The 17,042-nt window shown below is 49.5% G+C and overlaps 1 protein-coding gene across 4 annotated transcripts in view; it reads right to left on the bottom strand.

The window, feature by feature from the left end:
- Window positions 1–11,410: 11,410 nt before the first annotated feature.
- Window positions 11,411–17,042, bottom strand: part of LOC133341452 (sodium/calcium exchanger 1-like) — a 140,139-nt gene continuing 134,507 nt past the window's right edge. For all 4 annotated transcript variants that reach the window (XM_061550095.1, XM_061550096.1, XM_061550097.1 and 1 more), the window contains 2 exons: window positions 15,849–16,124; window positions 11,411–14,040 (listed from right to left, as the gene is read on the bottom strand). In XM_061550095.1, coding sequence (XP_061406079.1) covers window positions 13,664–14,040; window positions 15,849–16,124 — 653 coding nt within the window. In that variant the 3' untranslated portion in view covers window positions 11,411–13,663. The remainder of the gene's footprint in view (window positions 14,041–15,848; window positions 16,125–17,042) is intronic.

Below are 17,042 nucleotides of genomic sequence, written 5' to 3'. Positions count from 1 at the left end.
TCACGGGGTCCGTGCGACGCCGTGAGTACAGCCGCGAGGTACGTGAAAGGGCGGGTGAGTATTTGGGGACTTGAAGAGCAGTGGACAAGGCTCTGCTCGCAGAATATTCCCTCCGGGCAGTGCGCGTAATAAAAGTTAGCACAGAGCCTCGGTGTGGTGTCCGTGATTTATGTGTGGAGCGGCTACGTGTGCGGACGCGAGCCGCGTTAGCATTAGCCGTGGTGTGTGCGGGCATGTTAGGATATAATCGCCAGCAGGTGCGAGCGCGTTGGCGCCCCTGCGTTAGCGTTAGCTGTGGTGTACGCGGGCGTGTGTGGGCTAACTCCATGCGGCTGTTAGCCAGCAGCACGGGCATGTCCCTCAGAGAGGGAGCGGGGGGCCCGATCACGCGGTTGGCGGGGGCCCGGCGGGAGCCGACTGACGCGGTGGAGGAGGGAGTGGAAGGGGTGGACGTCGGCTCCCACAGATCCATCACTCGCACACGCGTGGTTGTGGTTAATCGGAAACACACGTGTCACTCGCATGGCCATCAGCATCTTAGCTGCATGCGATTCATCACTCGCACACGCGTGGTTGCGGTTCATCGGAAACACACGTGTCACTCGCATGGCCATCAGCGTATTAGCTGCATGCGATCCATCACTCGCACACGCGTGGTTGCGGTTCATCGGAAACACACGTGTCACTCGCATGGCCATCAGCATCTTAGCTGCATGCGATCCATCACTCGCACACGCGTGGTTGTGGTTCATCGGAACCACACGTGTCACTCGCATGGCCATCAGCGTGTTGGTTGCGGTTCGTCGCACACACACACACACGTGTCCTCCCGCGCAGCTTGGCACGACCACCGCACTACCTTCTGTGCTGCTCAGCGGTCCTACACCGCACGCGGATGATGCTTGTACAACATCGGTAGATGTCATCATCAGCCCTGGCCAAACCACTGCTGGATGAACGACTTCCTCCAAGACATAATAGAGGTTTTTGGGTTACATCGCGTAAATATATAAATGTGTCGTTAAACCCGCCACCACCCGACACAGCCAACTAGTAAGGGTTGTCACGTGAACAGAACGTGGACAATTCGTCACTAGTACAGCACTAACCGGTGTGTTGGAGAGCCAAGCCACAACATTTACAATCTGAGTACGACGTTTCGCCAGTAATTAGAACTAGCTTCATCAGGCGACAGCCAGATTTGTGGAGAAGTCCACCTGTTTCGCTCCTTATATAGCGCAGAAGTTTTGGCACCACATCTAATTACTGGCAAAACGTCGTACTCAGATTGTAAACGTTGTGGCTTGGCTCTCCAACACACCGGTTAGTGCTGGACTAGTGACGAATTGGCACGTTCTGTTTACGTGACAACCCTTACTAGTTGGCTGTGTCGGGTAGTGGCGGGTTTAATGACACATTTAATTATTTACGCGATCTAACCCAAAAAAAACCTGTGTTATGGATAATACTATTCGCGAAAACCTGCTACGTGTCAAACTTCCTCCAAGCCGCCGGCGTGTGTCGCGATCCTGCGATGCAATAATCTGCCTTTCCAGTTAAAGATGCAACGTTGGTCCAAAGTTGACCCAAAGTTTGCATTTTTACTGGGTGGCAACCGCAGGACCTGCACACGGAGTAGTTCAATTGCTCCGACGCAACCAGAACTGTGGTAGATTTAAGCCAAAAAAGGTCAATTAGGGTTCAACTATTCACCAAATCTTTTTCTTGGCACTTGCGCATATTGTGTAGTAGCCATAGCAGCTCAGTGGCAACAAAGGGTACTTGTTGGCCAATTTCAAGTTCCTTACAACTGGAGACGCGGCGTCCTGAACTGCAAGCCTCGACTAATGATCATATTACACTGAAATGGTAAATCGGTGCTCACGTTTGTTAAATGTCTTTGCGGGACGTTCTTTGTTAAACATGCCAGGGGGCATTGCTTCAGAGAGTGTAGCTGCCGCGTGAGAGAAGGCTTCATTAAGATTGCTCTTGATGTTGTTTGTTTTAGTTTGAAGGGTGGCAATTTGCTCAAACAATCTCTCTGCACTTTTGTGAAAACGTCACGCTTGCTACTATCGCCTACTGCGGTCGCGTCCTTTGACGCTGCAGTTGTGTCAGAGAGGAAGCTGACGGCAGTGGCCTTTAAATCCCACAGGGCTTCCTAAAACACATCAGCACGATTTTACGAGAAGCATCAAAACTCCTCTCGGTCCAGTTGCTCTCGTCTCGATCTCACTTCCTGCTTCCTCCCTCTCTCTCAAACAGATCAATATTAGCCAACCCCTAGCCAATCAGGCCCCTCCCCAACCCCCCCCCCCCCCCCCGGGGATCAATGCTGCTCCAGTACGAACTCAAGTAATAAGACGATACAGCACAGGGAGCGATGCGGTCAAAAGGGCGAGTGTATCTTCGTTCACCAAGCAAGAACCGATTATTCCAGGAAATTCCGTCAGTGATATCGCATTGATGAATTACACCATTGTTATCTCCTTTAAACAAAAAATTCTACGTGGACTATTCTAACGTTTGTGCACGCGCTAAGATACGCACCGCTCCAGGTCCACTGTGTGAAACGAAAGCTCACTCGTCTGCCTAAAGTGTGACATGTGAAGTGGCAGCGGCATAGTGCGGTTGGCACGGGGGGGGGGGGGTGTGCTGGTGGGAAAGATAATCCGGGACATCATGGCGAGAGAAATATATCTGAATTCCAGAAGAGAGGGGACGGGGAGACCTGTCTGTGTCTAAATTAGTTTTGTTGACTGCTATATTGCAGTGGTGGTTCCAGGAAGGAAGGGGGGACGAGGGGGGGGGGGGTGCCCCTTGTATTTCTATTTACAAGGGAAAATACAGTAGTAAGTGGATATTTTTTTGTACTTTTACAAGTGGGCCATATTTAAAATTGTAATATCTCAGAAAAGTCAGAAGGACATCGGGTCAGAGGAGTTCCAGGGTCTATCTTGCCGGCCTTCAGTCTTCAACTGGCTCTTCGTTCTTCGGCTCCCAAACACTACCCCGAGCTCTCTGGCTCTCTGTCTTTTATACGAATTGCCCACCGAGGGGCGGGGTTCTGAGGGATCGAAACACACCCCGCAGCCCCCACCCGTTGGAAGGGGCTTGAGGGATCCAAAATCCACAGCCCCCCCAGGTTGCTAGCTGTAACCGACGTGTTTGTATCCTAACGGCTGTGTAGAGGTGTTACGGGAGGGCGAACAAACACACCAGGGGTGGTTATGCCCGCACGCGGAAGGATGCTTACATCCACGTCCGCATCGTCTAGCCTGGGGGGCTGAAACGGCGCTGTGATCCCCCACGGCCCCACCCCTCGGGGGGGGAGTTGCTATATAAGGCGGTGAGCCGGTGGGCTCGGGGTTCAGTGTTTAGCTTAAGCCAGCGAAGAAGGAAGACCGGCTAGATAGGCCCTGGGACTCCCCTGGATCGCCGTGCTTCTAAGGACCGACCAGGGCAAGCCAGTGGCGTGGCCCCGAGAGCCCAGAAGCGATGCTCTTGTAAGAGCTGGTCTGGTGACTAAGGGTGCCGTGATCCCAGCTTGGCCGGAGCTGGATCAGCTAGCCTCCCCTAGTCCTGTAGTGGAGGACCTGGGAGTAGGCTAGCCGGGACAGAGATTGTGGGATCTCCCTGTTAGACGGGTGGAGGGGCCGATACCCCTTCGAGTGTTGTATAACTTGGCCTGTATTGAGTGAAACGTTTAAAAAATAAGTGTGCCTCCGACTACGTCGTCCAAGTCTCATTGAGCCTACTACAGCTGTAACAGATGTGTGTTTCTACCATAACACCCACTGGCCTATTGTCAAAATCCACAACCACCACCACTCCCTCCCACCACTGCTCCCTGGCCTTGCGCCTGGGTTCCACCAATCCTTGGACTCCGGTGCAGTTGCGCTGCCTGCACTCCACCCGGTAGTCATGCCATCGTTTCAGTCGGCAACACAGCGAGACGAAGCAACGTTGTATAACATTGGCTCATAAAGGGACTTTTATTGTTTGGTTGAAGAAAAAAAACTTGTAAATAATATCTCAGACGCGTCTATCGGTGTGTGTCCAAGCGGGGCCCCAATGGAAAAGCATCATTTGAGCTCACATTCTAAACAAAATCAATAATGGCAATGTTGCGGCCTAACATGTAAATCAATTTGACCGACGTTTATTGGGTTTCGCATTTGCGAATGTGACAATTTTCACGGCAATCTCACGCCCATTGATTTGCCGAGTTCCACGCGCAGACGCGCACGTGTGGGGCTGTGTGTCTGTGAGTGTGTCTGTGGGATTGGCTGTGTGTGTGTGTCTGGGTGTCTGTGTGCGTGGTTGTGAGGAAAGGTAGTGTAGCGGTTAGCACGCTGCGCTACGAACCTGGCGACCCAAGTTCGATTCCTGCTCAGGGCCAACACCACTGACGATTATATGAACCGGTCCTGGGTCTCCCCTAGATCGACTCAGCCTCAAATGAGTATCCAGTGGGGTATGTAAACATCGCCTTTTTGGAGACAAAGGCGACCGGGCGTGGTGCTGGCCACCCAGCCCCTCGTGTGCCGTTCTGGCCTTCATAGGTGCTCGCTAACAGCACTTGCCCCAACAGTCTGTGGGGAAAAGTAGTGTAGCGATTAGCGCACTGCCCTATGAACCAAATTATATTCCCGCTCACGGCCATCACCAGTGATTATTATCTGAATTGATCCTGGGCCTCCCCTAGTTCGACTTAGCCTCAAATAAGTAGCTGGTGCGGTGTTGAAACATCACCACTGGGGAGACAAAAGCGGCCGGGCGAAGTCCTGGCCACCCACCCCCTCGTGTGCCGTGCCGGCCTTCATAGGTGCTTCTCACTAACAGCACTTGCCCCAACAGTCTGTCAAGACTCTATGGGAGATCTTTGTCTTTGTGGTCGGGCGCATGTGACCCCACACGGAAGCTGCGTTTGCGTTAGTGCTGCCAGCCTCGTGCACCTCTCATTCGAGGTGAAAATCGCTTGCGAAGGCCTCGCGATTGAAATTTTTTCGTGGTCGCACATCGCCATTGATCGCGCAAGCCCTATCGGAGCAGTTAAACGCTCGCCAAACAGCAACAATTACGAGACGCGTCTCCGGGTTTTTTTATTGTTTATTTTCGCAATCACAACGGGGTCTGCGAGCTGCAGAACTAATGGCGAACGGTGGTGCCGAGGGGTGGGGGCTTTAGGCGGGGGGGGGGGGCGCAGATGGAGGGGGGGGCATCACCTTCCGTGCAAACAAATATACATGAGATCTCAATGCTTCTTGTCGTACCGGCTGCTGATGGCAGAGCAACAACAACTATTTTACATTCAGCTGGTCAAGCCCAGGTAACCGCGTCAGGAGTAGCAGAGTGTGTATCGCTGATGTCCCCTTCGTGTTTGCCGAATCGGGGCATTGCGTCGTTTCATGTTGAATCACGGTCTGTTCTGGATGACCAGAATTCGCACACTACTGGGGAGTTTTCCATTATCCATTTGTGCATCAGGTGTATTCGCATCTGCCATGGTTTGTGCAGATGCAAAACTTTCCTACCGACATGTTTATAGAATGAGACCTCCTTTGCCAGTAGCAAGATATCGTAATAGGTTTTTACCCTTTAATCTTAAAAAAACTATTACTATATGTTTATAGAAGCCAATTACCTTAATGTTAATGGAAAATGTCCTTTGTATGCACATGTATGGTGAACTTCTTTCGCACCGTACGTAGCCAACCGCGCTAATCGGAGGTGCGGGAGCCAGATAGTGAACGCCTCGGCAAACAGGACCTCCTCATGTAACATCGCTCAGAAAAGAGTGGCCATCAACTCATCCCCACCTGCACGACCCCACTGCCCTCTTCTCATGCTCGCGACGTCTTCTCAGTCCGCGGTATTCCGTGGCAAGCGGCTCGGCAAAGCAACGTGCGTCGGTTCAGTGGTCGAACGTTTCTGATCGTTAAAAAAAACCCCCAAAAAACGGCAAGAAAGGCGTCAGCTTTGGGGTTACATCCCGCGGGGCAAAGCGGAAGGCGTCGGCGAGGACTGCCATTCTTTTTTGGGCGGAAATAAAAAAAATTGTCTGCTCGTGGGCCATCGACTCGCGGACCTGCTGTCCACTTCGATAACACAACAAAACACGAATTTACCTTCGTTGGTGACAAAACGAGTGTTGGCAAAAAAAAAGTTTACCCGATTTACGGGAGCTTTCGCGTCTCGTCTAAGCGGGCGGCTCGACTCGTTCTCACCCGGTGGCGAAACGCAGGTCACGTGCCGCACGACCTCCGTAATGGGATCGTGACCTGCGGTGGCCGTGTCGCCACGGCCGCTGGGGGTAACGCAGCGTGGAAAAGGATCAATGTCCCACCTCCAATCACTCGATTGTCTCAGCTGGTTATAGTCCACTACGATGACCGACGGATTGCCTTGAACTATGACCGACAGATTGCCTTGAACTATGACCGAGGGATTGTTGTGAACTATGACCGACAAATATCTCTGAGCTATGACCGACTCATAACAAGTGTGAATTACATCATTGTTTTGTAAGATCAAATAGTTGTAATTAGTTAATTAAAACGATGTTATTTTACGTGTTTATGTATTACCTTGTAACCATGTCTGCTGGCCGAGTCACCCTTGAAAAAAAGAGCTGTAAAGCTCAATGAGTTATTCACTTGGATAATAAACCTCTGATTCATTGCTGCTATGACCGACGCATTTCCGAGTGCGATTCAGAAGTTTACGAGCTGCTCACAATCGAACGGTTGCGAGTTATAATCCTGTGGGTTGACTCAACCCATCATCCCTCCGAGGGTCGATGAAACAGGTACCATTTTGTGGGGAAGCCAACAGTGGTTGTCATATGGATAGACTCGCCCCCACCACAGGAATGTGGAATTTCTACGACTGGCTCTGGGGATGTAAACAGATGAGCCCTCAATGCACATTTGAGCAGGACGTCCCTGTGACTTTGTGATATTGCAACCTTTGCGGTTCAGGATACAGAAGAGGAGCGGAGCTCAAACAAGAAAGTAACCGATAATTGTTTTTTTACCCTTATATCTGGCAAGAAAACTGACACCTTTTTTTACAAGGAGTTATGTTTGCATTGACCGCAATACCTGCAGTCATAATACAAACAAAAAACATAACTCTGATAATGTATGCACTGTCCTTGAAGTTGATTGGTCCACACCCGAGACAGCTTTCCTTAGAGCCTAGTCTCACATGGGTTGGACCAGATGACGCCAAAAGGAGTCATCTGGCAAATGAGGTTCCCATAGTGAAGAAAGTAACCCTTGCGAGGTTTGCAAATCGGTCTTACAGAACTGCCGGCGACTCTTTCGCCGTTCTCGGCGTTGCTACTCAAATGCGATTAATTTCCACCGGCATGAAGCCTAATTGTCCTCGGCCGTGCCATCAGAAGCTGAGCCATACGCTAGAATTGCAGGTAAATTAAAGGGCGATGTCCCTTCGGTAATGATGACAAATCCCTTCAACCCAGTACAATGTCTCACGTCCGACTCGTTGGGAACTTAGCTATATCCGCACGTGTGCAAAAGGTCAGACACGTGAATATCTGTATGCAACTACAGCCCCACAATGCTCAAATGCTGCGCTGGTGCGGGTGGTTAATTGGTCAGGGCGAATTCGCGACGGGCATTGTAGTGGACTATAATCTGTAAAAAAAAAAGCGCGTCATAGCTCATCGGATTTCTCCAGGATAAATAAAGGTCATGATTCTGAGCTAAAAAAATTGCCCAATATCTTCTTTATTCTATGGGGACCTCATTTGCCAGTAAAAATATGATAATTGGTTCTTTACCCTTCTATCTGGCAACAAAACTGACACCTTTTTGCAAGGAGTCATGTTTGCATAGACCGCAATACCTGCAGTCATAATACAAACAAAAGAACATAACTCTGATAATGTGCACTGTCCTTGAAGTTGATTGGTCCACACCCGAGACAGCTTTCCTTTGAGCCTAGTCTCATATGGGTTGGACCAGATGACGCCAAAAGGCGTCATCTGGTCCAAAAAGGCGTCATCTGGTCCAACCTATATGAGACTAGGCTCAAAGGAAAGCTGTCTCGGGTGTGGACCAATCAACTTCAAGGACAGTGCACATTATCAGAGTTATGTTCTTTTGTTTGTATTATGACTGCAGGTATTGCGGTCTATGCAAACATGACTCCTTGCAAAAAGGTGTCAGTTTTGTTGCCAGATAGAAGGGTAAAGAACCAATTATCATCTTCTTTATTGTCGAATCAACATACGCGCAAATAGCTGTAACACCTTATCCATGATCACCCATGCCACCCGCCGCCAAATCCAGAACATCGCGTTGACGCTATTTTGCCATAGCTCCTGCAGGCTCCCGACTGCCGCTGCCAGGCCACGCTGCTGGGTCTCGCCGTGTCGCGCTACCGCCGTGCTGTTGTGACAATGCCACTGTGTGCATCTGTGTCGTGCGCGTGCGTGCGGGCGCCTGGGTCTGTGTAGGGGAGCGGTGGGCTACGAACCAGGCGACACGAGTTCGATTCACGTTCACGGCTAACACCGGGTGGCGATTATCTGAGCCGGTTTTGGGCCTCCTCTAGGTCGACTGGGCCTCAAATTAGATCCTGTTGCGGCGTGTAAGCATCGTTACTGGGGGAACGAAGGCGATCGGGCGTGGTGCTGACCACCCACCCCTCGTGCGTCGTTCTAGCCTTCATAGGTGCTCGCTAACAGCACTTGCACCAAAAGTATGTGAAGGCTATGGGGGGAGGGGGGTGTCATTGTCTTTGTTTGCACTGGTGGTGCGACCGCTCAAGGGCGACGAATGGGATGGGACCACTTTCCACTCGTGAGCAACAATGACACTTTTACATTGGGAGTAGAGCACTTGCTCCCCGATTCTAACCCCCCCCCCACCTCCAACAGAAGCGCTTGCACGAGCAATCCCCCCCTCCACCCCGATACACAAACATCACCGGTCACAGGAACACAGCCGCCTTCCAGCTGGGGTTGGAGGGGGTGGGGAGTGGGGTGGGGGTGGTCGTAATGCAGACGAAATCAGCGGTGGTGACAACGACGAAGCGGAGACGAAACGTGGGAGGAAAGTCCGCGAGCACGCACAGAGCATTCATCCTCGGAAGCTGCATCACCCGCAATGACACATTCGGGCTTTGGTGCCATTTGACAATCGACAACGCTTTCATGCTTTACAATAATGATGATGATGATAATAATAATATTACGGTAAATCGTCATTTGTCCAGAGGGGTGGGATAAATAAAACGAACGCCAACAACAACAAAAAAACAATCGTTTAATTACAATCGAGAGAAATGTCGAACATCTAGATTGTATATTCTAACGTCTAATGGGTTAGCTCGTCTTTTTTTTCCATTCCAAGTTTCACACATTCACCACCCACGTGCAAAGTCGCTACGGTGCACGGGAGGGGGGGTGGGTGCACTAAACGCGTCCGCGCTTCAGAGTAGAACTTCATGCTTCTCACAGGTTAAGGACGCACGCACACACAACAACAACAACAAAAACACACACCAAAAAAAATCTACTTGGGACAATTTTTTTAAAATAAAATGAAAACAAAACCGAAATGCACATGCAACAAAAAAAACGACGGCACCAACCGTGTCTGGAATGTACATTTAAAAATCTTGTTCAAATCTTTTTATTTTTATGCAATTGGGCTTTTTTTTCTTACTTGATGATGATGTTTTTTTTCTTTTTCTTCTTCAGCCAGCCTACTCGGGGGTAGTCATCTTAAACGACGCAACGTGCCTTGTTTTTACGTTGTCACGACACTAAAGTTTGGTACTGATGCTGCAAATAGAGATCATCTCAATATACAGATAACAAATACGTATTTTTTTTTATCTTTTACACACAATATATTCAAGTATATTACACACGCCTTGCCGCGTGAAATCCGTGAGTATGCAGCTCTACGCAGCGCGGTTTTGTGCGAAGGTCAATCTGAAGCAACTGTACGTACGTTTAGTTAAGAGAAGGCGCGGGTCAAACACGATCAGATAGAGCCTGCGACGTTCCGTTGACGTACACTAAACTGCGCATTCGAGTGCTTTCGCGAATGTTGAGCTCGTACCCAAGAATGTATTGAAAGGAACGAATCCGTGGCCACGCATCGTGATGCACCGCATGTGCCAGGCTCTTTTTGTGGCGACTGCGACGCGTGAACGCCTGTCAGCTGGGCTGGCATCCCGCGACAGGAAATTCGGACGTGAAGGTTGTTGACATCTCACGAAACAAACGAATGAAAACGAACGTTTCGAAGAGCGCGATGTGTCGCCAAGAAAAGTATCTGGTTAAACCACGACAAGTCAGTTTTTGAGCTCTTAAGAAGAGAAATTCAACCATTGCATGATTTCCACTGTGTGGCTATAAATAACCAGTTGATATGGTAAATAGTAATTATCACTATCGCGTGAGCAAGTGTTAGCTCGCGTCCGAGAGGATGATGACCACTGTGGAGAATGAGCGATGGGGATTAACTACTCGTGTGCAGCAATGTGAAGTCGCAGGACTGTGGTGACGATATGGGAAGGCCTTAATCCAGCGGTGGATAAAACATGGTTGATTGTAAAAGCCTCACTAACAACTATATCTTGCAAAGGACGATCTAGAAATATTTAGCATCTTTCCAAAACTAGTGTATTATGATTACCGAATGACAACTGAAGCGCTGGGTGCAATTATTGCACGTGTCTTGAGTAAGTTAAACGTAACTTCGAGCATCATTCACATGTTTCACCTTGTACGTGCGATACAAAATACGACGGCTTGAGTAGAATAGTGATGTCCAGGTTTCTCAGCGAGAATTACGACGGAATGACGCGGCATTGGGCTTTGTGTACAAGTGGTATCGAGTCGACTGCAATTCCAAGTGGGATCGGGTTGACCACAACTAGAACGCGAGCTGAAGAGGGCGATGTTTAAGCGGCGCCCGGTTCACACACATTGCGTCGGGGTACACAACAAAAACGTCACAACAAGCACCGCGCGATTCTCTGCAACAAATACCGTCGTCTTCCAATAAGCACATTCATAATGCGAGAAAACCTTACAGATTAACGCGGCGAAAACAGATCATTCGTACATTCCTTGGGGACGGCAGCCGACCGGCACGTTGCCGAAATTGATTCATACGTCGTAATTTATTTTCACAAAAATTATCTAATGCTCAGAGTGCAATTGACTTACTTTACCGTAAGAGAAGTCAGGGTTTATTACACTCTAAAATCAAATTAACTAACCACTCGTGGCACAAACACAATTACATGGATCCAAATTGTCACACATCATCTCCTTGAAATGTAACATACCACCCCCCACCCTCCACACTGGCCCCATCGGCATGTCGACGCCGATTGCCCCCCCCCGGATCCATAGAAAGAGTTGGGTTTTTTTTCCGCTCCACGTTTCCCCGTCGCAAGGTCATCGCCGTGCCTTGCAAGTGTGTTGTGTTTTTATTTCATATTTGTGTCCGTCATCATCCATCATGCGTGACGGCCACGAGGGCCCATCTCGTCCGTCGCTTACCGCTGATCGCGCGCGGGCCACGGGAGAGGAGATCGGCCGGCTCGATGGGCAAGTTCCCCGAAGCTCTCGACGTTTTGCTCTTTTCAAACGACGAGCGCCCACCGACCGACGCTGTCATCATTGCGAGCTGGCTTGAACGCGACATCGAGGAAGGTGCCTTTCTGCTTCGCGAGAAGCGGACGTCGCATTGTCCGACCCACCACCCTTCTTCACGGCCCTCTTTGCGCGGAGCAACATGTCGAACCGCAAGAGTCTGGGCCTCCCACGTCGTCGGGTTTTCTGTGACCTGTACCATGTTAAGACGGTAAAACAGGGCTCCAGGCTGCAACGATCACACCAAGGACTCAAGCGACAGGGTGGACGAACATTGATCACGTTTATTGGCCGATCGTATGGACTGTTGAGTAAGCTACCAAATGACTGCGGTTGCAAGCGTTCCCCAAGCTGCACTTGCCGAAAATGGCTGGGAATCCAGTTTGTGGCTTTTCGTGCCCACAATGATGAATGCCCTCCGTCGTTTCTTCCACGCGTGGATTTTCCCACACTGTGTTTTTCTGTTGCAACGTCATTTTCTTTTAACTGTGTTTTAAAACCGTGTTTTAAAAACCGCGTTTTAAAACTGTGTTTCTCACAAATGTCAAGCAAAAGAGAAAAAAAAACCAAGCCGTGGCATTTCCTCGGCGAAGCGCGGCAGACGACTCGGAGTGCAGAGGGACACCCCGCAAGGGCTGAATCTCATCCGTGGCAGAACCAGCCGCGCTTTCATCGCAATACGTCATTGCCGAGTTTCTTACCGCTCCGCGACATCACAACGTTCCCACCGCGTGCCTCGTGTGTGTCCTCGACATTTTTCTCAGACCGTGTGCCATGCAAGATTTAAGGGAGGGGGGTGGGGGGGTAACCAATTAAAGGTATTCGAGCACACGGCTTTGGTGCGTACAATTTTAATTGCTTTTTTTTGTAAGAGGTGCAAAAAAAACCGAAATATAAACAAACCATATGTGATGATCTTCTTATCATTATTACAATAATTATCTCAGAAAATCTAAGAAACTAACTGTGCTTTATTTCTAGAGCAGTTGTCACTTTTACTGACAGCTGCGTGTGGCGGCCGTGCCCTTAATTCTGCCAACGAGGCCTGGTGATACGAATTCCGAGGAGGGTAAGCAACCAAGGCGTGTGGGGCTGCGCAATCCTCGGCGAGCAAAGTCACAGACGTCGTCTGCACTGGCACTACAGCGGCGGCGGCGGCTTTGCCTCGACACTGAAGTGGCAATGAAACCCTCGCTGAATTGTTGTCACTCACGCAGCAAAGGTTCCGCCCGAACCAGATCTGGCACACGAATGTGAAAATGCCTCTTTCTCTCTGTCGCGGCGCTGACTTTCCCACGCGTTTAAAACAATAGCCAGTGTGGGAGTGTAGGCCAAAAATATATTTTGGAGGGGCTCTCCTGATCGTGTTCTCTCGATAGGAGGCGCTTCTTCGGCCCAGTGGTGTGGCACTTGCGGCACAAGTAAATTTCGGGGCTATGCCCTTCATCCTTAACATAAAAGTAGCGCCCGCTCAGAATTTTTTTCATGCGTTGCACGTATCTGCTGCGAGAGACGGTTGCCGAATGCTCACTGTGCACCATTATAGGGGCTGTTGGCCAAATTTCCCTAAAGCCGCTGAGCTCTACACGTTTTGGAAATTCGATTTTTTTTTCGCGATGCCGCAATTGGGTTTTGTTTTATGACCTCAGGACGACTGCTGCAGTGGGTTCGGGGACTCGTTCGTCTTTCCTCCCTTCCAGCCGCACCGTTAAAAGTTGTGCCTTAGGATGTTTCTGGCCGTTAGATATTTTACAAAAAATTTCTAGTTAAAACAAGGTAACAACCGCACTTCACGGTAAGAAAAAAAAACACACTCAATCTCTTCAGTTGCCAAGAAGGCCTGTATGCACTGTCTTGTTTAAAATTCTCTTCAAAACAAAAATCGTATCGTCACAGTGCTTTCGAGTTTTTTTTCCGTTCGCAATATACCGTATACATATATCCGTTTTTTTTTCAATTTTCATAGATATCCCCCACTCGCTATTACAATAAAAATCTTGGCTCGCTTCCTGCTCAGAAGGCCTTTACGTGGCAGTAGGCCTCGAGCCCGGCGAACAGGATGTAAATGAGCCAGAGCAAGATGAAGAAGCCGGTGGTCATGAGCTTCATGTTTCGTGGACCGCCCAGCTCTCCGCCCACGCTGGGCCTCCTCCGCCACATGAGCACGCCGACGCAGATGAAGGCGAAGACGGTGAAGAGCGTCACGGAGAAGGCCAGCGTGCCGGGGTCCACGTAGAACTTCTTGTTGTTCGCCCAGCAGTGGACGGAGGCGATGGTCCACGCGATGCCGATGCCCAGGAAGACGTTCACCGCGTTGCTGCCCGTCACGTTGCCCACCGACGCGTCGGCGAACTGGTCCTGCACGGCCGCCACCTTGCTCGCGAACGTGTCTGTCGTCCCCGGGAAGAAAGGTTCGGAGATTCGTTTGGGGGGTGGGGGGGTTGAGTTGCGTGGGGTTTGGGAGAGCGTGCAAGATAACGCGGGGGGCAGGGGGGGGTATTTCTGCAAAAGGGAGCGAGGGCAGGAAATATTCCCAACGTATTTGGCGAAGTCGTAAAAATAATCAAGTGTTATTAAATAAAACAAAAAAAACTATTATTTTTTTTTACCAGGTAAGGCCCTGGCCATCACAAATGATAGCGCAACAAAGTGGCTTATCGCGTGAAGATGTATAGCAGCCAAATACTCCTAATTGCAATGGAATGATACTTTACGGGAATTTTGTTAACATGCTGCTGGATGACGGTTCTGCTCCCTCTGTGTCTGTTGGTCAGCGGAGGTTGGTGATGTGGGGGGGGGGGGGGCAGGTCCGGGTTAGAGATCACTCACCACTGATATTAGTCGTGGCCCGGGAATCGAAACTCAGGCGGCAAACCACTGCACTACAGAGAGGGGGTCTCAAATGTGCTTTGTAATCGAGGATAATTCTCACCTCTTAACGATTGTGGTAGAAATATAACAATCCTCCCTCCCCCATCCCATTATCTCCCCCCCATTTGACATGAAACTCGATGAATCGCCAAAATTCTGGGTTGTGATTCAATTTAAGAATTGTTACCAATGATGCCGATCACTTCGTGAAGAAAATACCAATAGCTGTAACTCTCACAGTGCAACGTCTCAATGTTGACAGACAGGCACACAGAGGTGCCATCAATCAGGCGCACACAGATGACACGCAGCTGATGCCGTCATGCTGACAGACACAGCTGCCTGCATTGTGAGAAGATGAAACGGCTCCAATCCTGCGACTATGCAATCCACGAGGCGCGTGCTGCCATTTCCACCCCCCGCAAATGCCACCGCTTCTTAGCTTTATCACAGGGATATTCACGGCTGTGACATCGCAAGAGGCCTCGAGCATCATTTACCACCACATGCACGCACATCCCCATCGCTGGTTGAGCTGCAGAATTTCAGAGGACTTCTCATTATGCATTTCTCCGCAGCAATGCACAATGAGATTGTGTACCATATGGCTTTTCGCATTTAACGATGTCCCATATGTCATACGGAGTGCTCTTGCCTATAACACCTGCGAATGAAGCAGCATTTTATTCGCAAGCGTGGCTCTGCAGATGAGACCCAGAAGGTTGAAACCAGCCCAGAGCTTGCCTAAATAAATCTTGCTTGATAATATTGGTCTGGAAAGGGATTATTGACTAAACTAGAATGTTATTGACACGAGAAAAGAACCCATTGCTCTGCAACGGAAAATAAGAGACAGCTGTCATTTCCCTAGTCTTCTCATAATCCTGTACTCGAAGCACTAAAAAGTAATTGTACGTAATAAAATGGCAAGATAATATGTAATGTGACATCTTTCTATGTTCTCTGTCATTTAAAGAACTGGTGAAAGAATTACATTAGCAGGAGCATACATTGAAAAGTTAAAGCAATTGAAAAATGAACCGTGGTCAGCCTTCTGTATTCATTACTCCCACCTCTTTGGCATCACGATCCATTATTATTATTTTAATTTCTTCTTCCGCCATTTCAACTCAGTGTTTATTTTTCACATGGAACATCCCGTTTAGCCAGTTACCTAGAAACACAGACTCCAAACATACAGCAGGCGACAGGGTCCAAATCGAACCCACGACCTCCTGTAATTGATTTTTCCCATGGTCTGCCATGCAGCAAGAGAGGGGGGCGGGGGAGGGGGGGTCGGGAGAGGGATGAGGGGGGCGACGCTCACCTGGGATGGAGGTGCCGAGGGCCACGAACACAACGGCGGTGACCGAGTCCTTGAGGCCCACGGTGCAGCCGAAGTGCGAGGCCAGGTCGCCGATCATGGCGGTGAGGAGGCCGATCACGGAGATGGAGACGAGGAAGCAGGCCCAGCCGTTCCACACGTCCGTGGGTGGCACGAACGCGAAGAGCACCTTCCAGAAGACCGTGAGGAAGTGCATGACGTAGTCGAAGCACGACGGCAGCTTCTCCTCGCCGGTTTCCTCGTCGTCATCGTCGTCGCCTGAGAGAGGAACAAAATAAATCGCGCGTTTTGATTTGTTGTTGTTGTTGTTGTTTTTACCCACCCGTAGATTGTATTTTCAATACAAAACCAGAGGACCAGGAGGAAAATCCACGCGACCACGCGGGAGAGGGACAGAACATGCAAACTCCAAATAGACAGGCGTCAGGGTCGCAATTGAAACCACGATCTCGTGTAATTGATTTTTCAATACAATCTACACGGTGGTGAGATGTTAACTTCCTTGCGATAGCTTGCAGGAAGATTGTGGGTTTCATCCCAACCTTGATACCTGCTGTATATTTAGAGATTGCATGCCTCTCTTCCCGTTGTCACGTGGATGTTTCTCCAGGTCCTCTGGTTTATCCCTCCACATTTAGAATCAACGTGCGTATTTGGCTGCTATACATTTCCACGTGGTAAGCCACTTAATCGAGCGATCAATTTGTGACCAGGTTGTTTATGAAAAAGAGCGACATAGCTCAGTGGGGCCTTAACTGTGAAAAATTAAAAAGGTTAGTTAGTTGGATTTCGATTTTCTTTTTTCCCCCAGTTGCTGAGCACAGCCATTCAACCATCTAAAATAAAGAATCCTCTCCTGTTGCAATCTACCCTCGGGTTTGGTTTTAGTTTATTTTAACATTCTTTGTGATGCATTGAGTTGCATTCTACGGGTTCATGTCCCCAGGTCTCCTTATCCCCATCTCCTCCACTGCTCTGTCCAATTTGAAACTGTTTACGGTTGTTACTCTGAGCGCGTGAAATATTCAAATATGATTCAGCTCATAAAGGATGGGACCCATGGAATACGATGCGGAATATATGTGGTTCGAGAAAAAGGTAAACATTCTTCATTATTGAATTCGTGATTTATATTCAGTATCTTTGATATACCCCCCCTCCCCCTCTCTCTCTCCC

This window comes from Lethenteron reissneri, chromosome 11 (genome assembly GCF_015708825.2).
Source record: "Lethenteron reissneri isolate LAM-NWPU_2019-01 chromosome 11, ASM1570882v1, whole genome shotgun sequence".
In the NCBI taxonomy this organism is placed as follows: domain Eukaryota; kingdom Metazoa; phylum Chordata; class Hyperoartia; order Petromyzontiformes; family Petromyzontidae; genus Lethenteron; species Lethenteron reissneri.
Note: the sequence above shows the minus strand (reverse complement) of the source record. Positions and strands in the feature narration are given on the sequence as shown.